This window comes from Myxocyprinus asiaticus, chromosome 29 (genome assembly GCF_019703515.2).
Source record: "Myxocyprinus asiaticus isolate MX2 ecotype Aquarium Trade chromosome 29, UBuf_Myxa_2, whole genome shotgun sequence".
Lineage (NCBI taxonomy): Eukaryota > Metazoa > Chordata > Actinopteri > Cypriniformes > Catostomidae > Myxocyprinus > Myxocyprinus asiaticus.
In genome coordinates, this window is record NC_059372.1 from 38,440,518 (window position 1) to 38,453,877 (window position 13,360).

At 35.0% G+C, this 13,360-nt stretch overlaps 1 protein-coding gene across 2 annotated transcripts in view; it reads left to right on the forward strand.

The window, feature by feature from the left end:
• LOC127420025 (histone deacetylase 7-like) overlaps positions 1-13,360 on the forward strand; it is a 121,356-nt gene that overhangs the window by 93,646 nt on the left and 14,350 nt on the right. For both annotated transcript variants that reach the window (XM_051661945.1, XM_051661946.1), the window contains exons 11-21: positions 1,237-1,415; positions 2,070-2,252; positions 2,838-3,054; positions 3,135-3,268; positions 5,251-5,371; positions 5,634-5,683; positions 9,172-9,279; positions 9,658-9,713; positions 11,599-11,686; positions 12,601-12,720; positions 12,951-13,048. In XM_051661945.1, coding sequence (XP_051517905.1) covers positions 1,237-1,415; positions 2,070-2,252; positions 2,838-3,054; positions 3,135-3,268; positions 5,251-5,371; positions 5,634-5,683; positions 9,172-9,279; positions 9,658-9,713; positions 11,599-11,686; positions 12,601-12,720; positions 12,951-13,048 — 1,354 coding nt within the window. The remainder of the gene's footprint in view (positions 1-1,236; positions 1,416-2,069; positions 2,253-2,837; positions 3,055-3,134; positions 3,269-5,250; positions 5,372-5,633; positions 5,684-9,171; positions 9,280-9,657; positions 9,714-11,598; positions 11,687-12,600; positions 12,721-12,950; positions 13,049-13,360) is intronic.

Sequence of the window (13,360 nt, forward strand, 5' to 3'; positions counted from 1 at the left end):
TTGATATGAGCTCCCCCTAGTGATCACAACTGATATCACAAGTGACAAGTGACATTTTTGCAACTTTATGAACTTAAACTACATATATTTTCTTTTCTTTTTACATTAATTTTATTAATGATTTTTCAAGCTTTAGAATACAACAAAATCATTTAAAACAAATTGATTGTTTTTAAAATCTTCTATTTGAATGTATTTGAATGACAGACAGATAAATATATATAGAAATATAAAGAGTGATAGATATTATTTATGATTATAGTAACAATATTTAATTATAATATTAATATATTAATTGCTAATACCACCAATTATTAATTATTATAATTCATAATTAATATAGTTATTGTAGTAATTATTATATTATGAAATTAAATACATATTGTTAGATTATTATATTATTTATAACTAATTATAACAATTATTATATTATCATTATATGCATAATAGTAATAATAATCATACAGTAATGAAAGACAGACAGACAGACAGACAGACAGACAGATAGATAGATAGATAGATAGATATAGAAATGAAAGTGTGATAGATATTATTTCTGATTATAGTAGCAATATTTAATTATAATATTAATATATTAATTTCTAATACCACCTATTATTAATTATTATAATTATTAATTATTAATATAATTATTGTAGTAATTATTATATTATGAAATTAAATAAATATTGTTAGATTATTATATAATTTATTACTAATCATAATAATTATGATATTATTATTATATGTATAATAGTAATAATAATAATACAGTAATGAAAGACAGACAGACAGACAGACAGATAGATAGATAAAGAATCAGACAGGTATACACATTGAAAAACAAATTGAAAATACATAATTTATATTATATTATTTATCATTATAATATTATATTATAATATGATTATATAGTATAATAATAATTGTTTTTTTTTTTTTTTTTACTTTAATTCAAATACAAGTACAAGAACAAAAATTCAGTGTCAGTAATGCAATAAAACTATATATTAGTATTTATAAATCATACACCATGTTTAATGAGTTCATGATGGCATGTTAAAGTACAGTACATTGTTCTTTTTAAGTTATTGTAAATTCTTTTTTCTTTATTTCATATGTTATGATATCACATATTTGGCATGATATTTTGATATCTATTTTGACTGTTTCATTTTCATATGCTTGAGTTTTTATGAAAGTATAATCAGATTTGTCCATGCTGTGTGTGATCAGTTCCAGGTTTGGGTCCGGTTCCTCTGCAGTTTAGTGCGTCTGGTCCTCATAAACCTTTGAGCCGCACACGCTCAGAACCGCTGCCTCAGAGTCCACGAACCCTTCACTCTCACCTGCTCCAACAGCACCACAACACACAACTGCTGGAGAGACTCAAACAACAAACTCACCTGGGCAAGGTACAAATACTGTCTGAATTACTTTGAAGTTGGTGTCAGCTCATGTGTTGGACAATACTAACACATAACACTTTATTAAATGCATTATTAACTAGATTAGAATTTCCTCAAGGAAATAGGAGTGTTTGTAAAGCAACAGACAGTGTTAGGTAAATGTATAGTTTGAAAAGTTATACACCCAAATATCAAATATAGATAGAGAGGGAGATTGATCGGGACTTGTTTCCTTACTTTTTTTAGTTATCCATTATTTTTTTAAAGTATAAAGTTTATTTAAAAAGCAAATAAAAATAGTGCACATACTATAAGTCTGATGTTATCTAGAAAACAAATTTGCCTTTTTTTTTGGCACATCAGTCTACAATATGTTTGTAGTCTGAACAGCAAAAAGAAAAACAGAAAATGCCAGAATTGTTGTATGAACCCGAATCAAACCAGACTTGTATATGGTTTGAAATCCAATTAAAATCAGATTTTTGGAAATGTGTTTCAGTCTGAATGATCAGATCAGATTTCAAGAAGTTTTTTCATCATCAGGACACAACATAATAAATAAGTTTGTTGAAGAAGAATAAAAATAAGTTTAAGGGATTTCAGTGGACTGTAGGCCTCTCAATGGTAATTCATCATAGTCTCTGTTGGTGTGTCCTGCAGCTCATGTCAAAGTCCAGCGAGAAGCCACGTCTCCGGCAGATCCCCTCAGAGGACATGGACTCAGAGGAGGTGGGGCCATCAGTGGGCGATGACCATCAGTGCAGGGTGAGGTTGGAGTCATATAGAGAGCTGGAGAGTCAAGAAGATCCGATCAACCTGCAACACGCCCTCATTCTCAACCAGGTGAGACACAAGACCAAACGTGATGCATAAATAAACAAAAGAATAAGCAACATATGTTTTATTCTAAAGTCTGCTAAAATACAATAACACATTGTTTAAACGTATTATTTTTAACATTTGCAAGGTAAGGACAGCTGACAATTATAAATGACAGAAAATTAAGATCTTAAATACCAATGTACCAATCATCATATGTAAAATAAAATAATAATAATAATTTCCATAATCATGGTGTGTCCGAATCTTTTACTTTTGAGTGTACTTGTTTGTTTTGTTTTTTTCATTGGTCTCAGTAAGACTTTGATTTCAGCTACTGTACACAGAAATTAAAAAATAATATCCAGACACAATGATTTTGTACAATTTAAATCACCACAAATTAAAGGCAGTTCAACAAATATACAAAGATGTACAAATACTTTACAATTTATATAATATATCAGTATTTGTCCGCATTGCAGTAATACAAAATTTTTTTCCCATGTAATATCAACATATTATATTGTTAAATGCCATCAGAGAAAATGTCTGTGGTGTAGACATAAGTCACGTTTTGATTTGACACTCCAAATGCTTCCTGTGCAGTCACGTCTGTGGGAAACGCAGAAGCAACTGCAGCAACTGCGCAGGCAAACAGCCCACATGGAGACGTTAGCGGTACCCATGATGCTCGGCGGCGCGCACCGGCCACTCTCTCGCACGCAATCGTCACCAGCCTCCACCTCACTAACCCTGCCAGACAAACCCCTGCCGCTCACCACAACAACAGAGCCACCCCAGAGTCAAACCCGCTTCACTACAGGTAAAGAGTCTCTGCCAATCACCTTATAGCCGAATGGATATCTATGCATCATTCTTTAATCAATGTGTGTGTGTGCGTAGGGCTGGTGTATGACTCTCAAATGTTGAAGCACCAGTGTACGTGTGGAGACAACAGCAGTCACCCAGAGCATGCAGGGAGAATCCAGAGCATCTGGTCACGCTTGCAGGAGCGAGGCCTTCGTGGCCAGTGTGAGGTATTTGTAACTGCCTGCACTTCCTCTCCTCTCCTAAAGGGGGCGATGAATAATATGTCACATCATTCAACAATTTACTGTTACATAAACTTTTATAGACTACATTTAAATAAATATTTCCCCTAAAATGAAAATTCTCTCATTTTTTTGATTACCCTTATTTTATTCCAAATCCATATGACTGTCTTTCATGGAACATAAAATGTGAAGAATATCTTGGCCACTTTTTTGTATATATTGAAAGTAAATGAGGACTGGGGCTGTCAAGCTCCAAAATGTCAAAAAATCACCATAAAATTAGTATAAACATAGTCTATACAACTCGTGCACTTTATTCCAAGTCTTCTGAAGCCATACAATAACTTTGTGTGAGGATCAGGCTGAAATTAAAGTGATTATTAATTACAAATCTGGACATCTACAGTATACTTAGATATTTTTTTTTCAGTAAAATATCAAAATTTTTTAAAAACAAGATACATTCACTTGAGAAGCAAAAGGACATAAGATATGTTACCCAAACATATCCAAAATTTTCACCCTCATGCCATCCCAGATGTGTATGACTTTCTTTCCTCTGCTGAACACAAATTAAGATTTTTAGAAGAATATCTCAGCTTTGTTGGTCCATACAATGCAAGTGAATGCATAAAAAAGCATACAAAAGCAAATAAAGCAGCATACAAGTAATCCATAAGACTCCAGTGGTTAAATCTATATATTTAGAAGAGATATGATAGGTGTGAGTGAGAAACAGGACAATATTTATGTCATGTTTTACTATAAATTCTCCTCCCTGACCAGTAGGTGGCAAAATGCACAAAGAATGCAAATCGCCAAAAACAAAAGAAGAAGAATGTGGAAGTGAAAGTGAAAGTGGAGATTGATAGTAAAAAGTACTTAAATATTGATCTGTTTCTCACCCAAACTTATACATTTGAAGACATTGATTTAACAACTGGAGTCTTATGGATTACTTTTATGTTGCCTTCATATGCTTTTGGACCTTCAAAGTTCTGGTCACCATTCACTTGCATTGTATGGACCAACAGAGCTGAGATATGCTTCTGGGATGACATGAGGGTGAGTAAATGATGAGAGATTTCATTTTTGGGTGAACTATCCCTTTAATATTATGTTATTCTGCTTCTCAGGTAATTTTTTCATGTTTTAAGGATGTTAAGATATGTTTCCTGGAAAACAAGGCAAAAGCACTCACAAAAAATGTGTGAACTGGTTTATCTGCTTCACAAAAACAGTCAGACTGATCCTGTTCACTGATCGTGTTGCAGCGGTGAAAATCTCATTGGAGGGAATGTTTTAGACTTTAATTTTAGTTTGTTTCTCACACAAATCTATTTACGAAGACCACTTTTACAAACGTTATGGTGCTTCCCTCCCACCACCCAAATTCACTTTCTTTAACTAGAAAAATAGAGGCCAGGATATTCTTCAAAAATCCACCTTTTGTGTTGGACAGAATAAAGAAAGTCAGTAACACTTTACAATAAGGTTGCATTTGTTAACATTAATTAACAGCATTAGTTAACATGAACTAACAATAAACAACACTTTTACAGCATTTATTCATCTTGGTTAAAGTTAATTTCAACATATAGTAATACATTTTTAAAAATTGATAGTTGTACATGTTAACAGTATTTTTTGCACTATGAACTAAAACTGTTAACTAGCATTTACAAAGATTAATAAATGCTGTAAAAAATATATTGTTAATTGTTAGTTCATGATGCTTAACACATTAACTAATGTTAACGAATGGATCCTCATTGTAAAGTGTTACCAGAAAGTCATACACGTTTTGAATGACATGAGGGTGAATAATTAATTACAGAATTTAAGTTTTGGCTGAACTATCACTTTAACTCCAATGACACAATTGCTGGCACCAAGTTTAAAACAGGAAATTTCTCTCTCCGCATTTTTATGCAACATCTTCTATATTTTGGTTCACTTTGCAGAGTATTCGAGGTAGGAAAGCCACCCTAGAGGAGCTTCAATCTGTCCACACGGAGCGCCACGTTCTGCTGTATGGCACCAACCCTCTGAACCGCCTCAAACTGGACAATCGCAAACTGGCCGGTAACAAATCATCTCACACACACACACACACACACACACACACACACACACACACACATCATTCATAACTGATAGAAACCAGTCAAGTGCAGTTTGGCGTGCACAACACTCCATTTTTCAAGTCAGAGACACACTCAGTCACGCCAACACACGGAAATAGGAAACTTCAACAGACTTTTGAAATGACTAAAGGTTTGGAAATGTCAGACGTTGAATAAGAGAATGACAGCTAATCCACTTGACATCACTGTGTGTCCAACAGGCATACTGTCACAGCGGATGTTTGTCATGCTGCCTTGTGGGGGAGTCGGGGTAAGTGAAATCACACACAACTTTTCCCCCCTATCTGCAATAAATACATAGTAAAGAGATTCAAAGGTAAGCACAAGCATTTAGTGCACAACATGGCCTCAAAACAATGACCCAGGAACAATGTTTTCTGGCTTCTGGACCCCTCCATACCCAAATCAGAGGTCAAAGGCCGCTGATCCCAGTCAAGTCCATATGGGCAGCACCCCGGCCGAAAATCTGGAGAATATGTTAAAAACTTCACTCTGCTGATCAAGCCCAGTGCAGGTCCATGAGGAATGATTGGAACAATATGTGCCATGAAGGATAAAAGAAATTCCAACCCTCTCATTGTTCACAGTGCCAAACCACAAGCAATGCAAGTTCTGCAGAAAAAAAAGAGGAGGGAAAATGAAAGAGAAAAGAGAGAAGGAAGATGTGGGGAGCAGGGCAACAAACAACAGAGAGAGAGAGAGAGGGGGGGGGGGTGTATAACCTCATTCGTGGCCACCCCGTATTCTCCTGCTTGTATGAAATGCAGTTTTATACAATATAACCGTAACATCTGCATGAACGTTTGATAATGCTTTCCTTATTAGTGGTGTTTGCTAAGACAAGTAACACTAGTACTGATGCTCATATGTGGGTTTCGGGAATTTAACAAATCCCTAACCTTAAGTATTAGCTTTTGACATGTTATTTGACATGCATTTGCAGTTAAATAAATTATCGCTCTTGCTCTTATCGGCATTCTCTAAAATTTCATAGGAAATGTGGCAATGACCGTTTTAATATACAGTATGTACAAATAATCCCTATAAATTACAAATCACTCTTTGTGCATTTCAATATTTCAGTGAGTACATTTAACATAACATCTCATACATCACTATCAACAAGGCACAGCATTAACAAGAAGCCATTTTAATGATAATATCGAGACCACACACAATGAATAAGTAAACATATCATTATTTTGATACATAACAGGAAATCTATTTATAGCGTCCGTCATTCAAGCCTCCATTCTGTTTAGTGTACTCTTGAAATTTAGTTTACTTTCTATAATTTATAACACACACTTTGCCTTGTGAATGCTTTTAACAATAACAAGCATTTTGATGCTTTTGGAAGCATGAGTGATCTTTATGCAAATATGGTGGGATAAACATATTTCATCATAATTCGCCAGTGAACATCTGTTTGAATGCAGCTGTCTATATGTGCATTCATTATTGTAAATACAACTAGATTTTACATTTTCTGAAGAAAATATGTGTGATTCTTGGCCATGCAAAAGTCTGCACAACAATATTAGTGATGAATAATGTGTAGTAATGTCTGAGTAGTTTTAACATGTTGTTATGCTGTTGCAAGGGTGTTCTGGGTGGTTGCTTACTGGCCCAAATCAAAAGAGCCTTCCCACAAGTCTCTTTGATATTCTGGTTTCTATATACATGGCTCAGATCACTCCTTAAATGCAATTAGATGATATTTTTGCCACGTTATTGCCTAACAATATAACAGTACACCTTTCCTCAACAATATATACAGTATATGTTCGTAGCAAAAAACAATGCGGGACGAGATACGCGTTGAAACTTACTACTTACTTTAGGATTCAGACTGATCGCACTGCATGCGCTGATGAGCTTATTGAAATTTGCAGCCTGATTTCATGAAATTTATGTGACCATGGCAAAATTTTTGCAAACAAAAATGACATGCTTTATTACACGTTTGGCTGCAGTTTCCTAGTGAATTGTCCTGCGGGGGGTGCCAAAAGCGAGTGAAATGATGTTGGAATCAGACAAGGTTTTCAAGGTGAATATTAGATGGATGTTTTAACGAGTAAAACGTACCTCCCTAACCTAAAACTTTAGCCTAAACCAAACCAATAGTGTCCTAAAAGATAAATGAGAAGTGAACAAAACCAACATCCTTACCCTTAACCAACACCTAAAAACTAACCGACAGTGTTTTAAAAGCAAATTCGACATGAAAAGCACATTTACTGATGGAACCACATCATTTTGTGTTACTCCTATGGCACCTGTGCTCCACTTTCTTTTGAGCATCTTTGGATGGGTTCGAGGCTCGGTCTCCGAGTCCAAAGTTCAACACTCTTATCAGGTCAGCTACTGCGCAAGCTTTTTCCATGTTGAAAAAAGTGTGTAAATGTAGGTTGGTCTGTAATACAAGTGTTAAAAAGTATTGTTTTTCAAATGATGCATTGCAATAAAAGTGTTTTGATATAATAACATAGCAGGGTGTGAGTAATAGTGTGAAAAATAAGTGTTAATAAAGTCATAATCAGCCATTGTAGTCGTGATTTGTGTGAATTAAACAAAACACACAGTTGTTGTAGCACCTCTGGTGTTCATTTCACCAGAAAACTACAGCAAAACGTAGAAAGCGGCACGTAAAACTCTGTTTGGTGTAGGGACAGTAACTTTCATTCTATGAGACTTGGTTGGAAATTTGAATCACTGCCCCTAGTGGGCAAAGCTGGAAGTGTTGTCGAGGCGAAATGTCCACAGGGTGGCTTCAAAAGCAAGTTATCTTTTAGTTGTAAGTCATGTAATGCAGTCAGTATGCATATTTTATTAACTTCACCCCTAATCCAAACCCCAACCTAATCGTAAGTGTAGTAAAATTGTCATTTTAGAGAAACAAATGCATCCTCTGGATCACGTTTTCCATTGTTTATGTAAACGCAATTACTTCCTGGTTTCCACGGGACCAGAACCCGTGTCTTGGAGGTTGCTCGTGCATTGAACACATTGGAATTGCCACTTGTTAGTAATTCGGCAGAAGTCAATTTCAGGGTGCATGATCATTCAGAAGTAACATGTCGATTTCCTGTGTGATCATTTTGTAGGATTAGGGGTTTGTTTGAATTACGATCCCTAAGTCTGAGCAATAGTAATAGTGATGCTTGCCTTACTAATAATGATCCAATTTATTAAACGCCTTAACATGTAGATTTAGGAAAATTCAGTATTTAGATTAAGTTGCCTGCTTACGTTGTTGATGGGATATGCAAACAGTTGATGATCACATCTCTATGTCATCTGTTCATAAAGACACGTTTACCGAAACTGCCTATCACACAGCATGTAACACTGGCATCATGCAGCATAGCCCCGCAGTTGAACCGCCGATTGCGACTTAGCAGATTTATGAATGTTGATCATGGCTGTCACAATGATAAATGTGCTGGTGCTCTCCAAGGCAATTCAGCTACATAATTTTATTCTGGCAGAATCGGTGACTGACATCGATTATTTGTCATGTACGCAGCTCTGTGGGATTACGTGACCCAGGGCATGGGTGGAGACATACTCAAAGCACAAACTTTGAAACGTTCTCAAAATTGAGCGTTAAATCGTCTTTAAAAATGCATAAATCATTAAAAACGCTGGTGCAAGTGGTTTCTTTTGATAAATAAAGATATCAGAATTTTTTGCTTTTGTCAGAGCTTTTTACTGACTATACTTTTGTTTCGACAGGTTGATAATGACACCATCTGGAATGAGATGCACACCTCCACAGCGTCTCGCATGGCAGCCGGGAGCGTGACGGAGTTGGCATTCAGAGTGGCTAAAGGAGAGCTCAAGGTCTGTTCATAACAAAATCTAAAACATAAACAATTAGATGTCAATTCTATAGAGAAGGTAGATTAACTACCTTTTCTCAGATAAATGATTTATGGTAAGATTCAACTGTAGTTCCTCCATTACTTTTGAAATTATGACAAAAGTAGCAAGTCGAACAGATCAAACTTATCACGATTTGGAACATTCCAGCGTTTACTCAAGACCATGACTGTTCTCTTCTGGTAATGAAACTTAATGAAGGTAATTGAGAATGTTTTGAGGAAATAGGTTTATTACTTAAACTGAAAGCAGTGGCCTGCTTGTTAAAGCAGTTTGGTGAAAACATGAGGGCTGGCTGGTTAATGCTGAGTTAATAACACATTGGTTTCCTTGTTTCAGAATGGCTTTGCTGTGGTCAGGCCACCAGGACATCACGCGGACCCGTCAAACCCCATGTAAGTCTGCTCCGTGCGTGTATGTTGGGCGTTATGTCCAGAAACTGCTCTTTACGGAAGTGTGTTCATATGGTTCTTGTCGGTAGGCTTTCTAATATATATGGTGCCAAATAATATTCTATATATGAGTTTTGTTTAATTTACGGTGCAGGGCTTGTACAATAGAAATGTGTCAACTTGCGAAGATTCTGTTATAATGTACGTATGTGGCATGTTTTAATCGACTTATGATTCATTTGTTATTAATAATCTTATATATTGGTTTGTGTCAATCTAAAACAATAAATAAATAAACAAAGAGGGATCTTTCATTCTTCAAGGATTTAAGTCTCTAGATTATTGAAAAATAGACTACACGGTTATGTAATATACAAAATATTTTGGGGTTGAAATATCCAGCAATAATAACTATATCGTGGACACACTATATACCGCTACAGTGTTATAAAATGACTAATACCGTTAAGATATTTTTCATACCTGTACATGTGTGACGATTCGATATTGTGTGTGCTTGTGAGTGATGTGTTGTGTTTGCACATGTGCACTCTGTCACCTCACATTCATCGTGCAAAACTGTGTTTGTGTGCTGCAGTGTCAGCACGCCTGTCTGTGTTTGTGGATATTTATGGCTTGATAATGAAGGTTTGGAAGGGGCGGGAGGAAAGAAGCTGATTTATTTCAGCAGTTATTAGCCTGCTGAGTTCGCTCTTTCCACATTTCTCAGCGTTTTGCCCCACTCCCTTACTGACTGACACATCCTAGTGCATATCTAATCATGAACCCTCTTCTCTTCCATGTGTTTATTATTTGTACACATGCACACTACCAGTCAGCATTTTGGATACACTTATTCATTCTTTATTATTACTATTTTCTATTTTCTATTACTATTTTTGTCAGCAAAACTTTATTATTAATATTATTTGAGATTAAGCCTTTAGATTAAATGGTTTTTAAAGGAATAGTTCAACCACATTTTTTTATTCTCTTATCATTTACTCACTTCCATGCCTTCCCAGATGTGCATGACTTTCTATCTTCTACAGAACACAAATGAAGATTTTTAGAAGAATATCTCAGCTCTGTAGGTCCATACAATACAAATGAATGGTGATTAGAACTTTGAAGGTCCAAAAATCACATAAAGGCAGCATAAAAGTAATCCATAAGACAGTGGTTTAACATATGTCTTCTGAAGCAATACAATCTTTGGGTGAGAAACAGATCAATAGTTCAATCTTTTTTAACTGTAAATCTCCACTTTCACTTTCAGAATGTGAAAGTGGAGATTTATAGTAAAAAAAAAATAAAATTTAAATTTTGATCTGTTTCTCATCCACACCTATCATATCACTTCTGAAGATATAGATTTAACTATTGGAGTCTTATGGATTACTTTTATGATGCCTTTATGTGATTTTTGGACCTTCAAAGTTCTGATCACCATTCACTTGTATTGTATGGACCTACAGAGCTGAGATATTCTTCTAAAAATCTTAATTTGTGTTCTGCAGAAGAAAGAAAGTCATACACATCATGTGGCATGAGGGTGAGTAAATGATGAGAGAATTTTCATTTTTGTGTGAACTATCCCTATAAGATTATGAGAAACATCAATTCTGTCGAGGGTGTACAAACTTTTGACTGGTAGTGTATGTATAGTATTGTTAAGTATTGTTAAAATGTTATTTTAAGTAAGTGCTTATTAGTTTGTCTAAAGACATTATAGTTATACTTTAATGAAATATAATTTCAGATCAATTGCATGAGAAAATTTGTTTGCTTACTACTGCATAGTTTTGTTGTTCTGTTTCCAATAATCGTTGATAGTTGACAAATATGGTGGGAGGCCTCACTCTTTCTTTTTCTCACTCTGTTTTAGGGGTTTCTGTTTCTTCAACTCTGTGGCAATCGCTGCTAAACAGCTCCAGCAGAAGCTCAGTGCCAGTAAAATCCTCATTGTTGATTGGGTGAGAGCTCTTAACTCAGCTGATGACAATACATTAGCACCAAAAGCTGTCTGAAGTGTTTTAATGTCAATCTGGTAATGATATGCTGTAGTTTTGGCGATCAATATATATAAAATAAATGTTAGTTCTAGGGTTGCAATAAAATATTATTGGTGATAATGATAAATTGATCATTATTTTCACGTTATGGCTAATAACCCATAAAATGTGCTATATTATAAATCTGGACAATTTTTACTATTTGTAATATGTGTACTATTTATTTTATTTTTTATTTAATAGGTAAATTTGTTATTTACTACTTACTTGTAATATTTGTACTATTCACCTACACAATGGTAATACAAAAAAGAGTGAATAATCCTTTTGAAATTGGATTTACTGAAACGAGAGGCCACAATTTAATATCCAATATCAGCAGATTAAATATCCAATTTCGACCAATGCTGACAAATAAATAAATACATAAATAAATACTAATATCAGCTGATAACTGATATAGTCACATATATAGTGCATCCCTAGTTGGTGACTACACAAATTATACAATTATACTGGGATATCTGAATAAAACCTCAAAAAATAAAACCATCATTATTAAATTGGAAATATTGTTTTATAAATCAGTCGCACCAATATGCAAATCAAACTAAATCTCTTAAGATTTCTAATTGAACTGAACTCTTAAGCCACCAGTTTAAGTGAATTGCTTAACATCCTGAATTGTTTGAGTTTATTGATCAAATGGCATCAAATTTCATTCAGTTCATTTTTGTCCTGATGGTAAAACAACATTTTCAATTAAAATAAATTGCTTTTGTGAAAAATCTGCTCCTTTTATTGCTGCATTGATTCTTTGTACATCGTCATAGAATGCAAAGTAAGTAGTTTAATCATTTACATCAATCATGCAGGATGTTCACCATGGCAACGGCACCCAAGACATATTCTACAATGACCCCAGCATTCTCTATATCTCTCTTCATCGATATGACAATGGCAACTTCTTCCCTGGTAGTGGAGGACCAGCAGAGGTTAGAATGCAAAGATCATGGATTGTCAATTATGAATCACCTTTGTGAATGTTTCTGTTTACTGCTATGACACAATGTAAGATCACAGAACTATTGTTGAGTTTTCAATGAATAACACTTGTTTCACTGTATTGAAAAAGAATAATAGGTGCAAAATTGCCTTTAGCACAAAAGGATGATGGTGGATAGACCATATACAGTGTTAAACATCAGAGCTGTATTTGTCCCAGGTGGGTTCTGGTGCCGGGGAGGGTTTCAATGTTAATGTGGCTTGGACCGGTGGACTGGAGCCTCCCATGGGCGATGCAGAGTACCTGGCTGCTTTCAGGTATTAGTTGTATTCTATTATTTGGTTATTTGTTCTTGTTAGTATTTATCCATAGTGATACATTTTTACAAATCCATACTTTGTACATACACTCACTGAACACTTTATTAGGAACACTTGTACACCTACTTATTCATGCATTATCTAATCAGCCAATCGTGTGGCAGCAGTGCAATGCATAAAATCATGCTGATATGGGCCAGGAGCTTCAGTTAATGTTCACATCAACCATCAGAATGAGGAAAGTTTTGATCTCAGTGATTTGGAGTGTGGCATGATTTTCGGTGCCAGACGGGCTGGTTTGAGTATTTC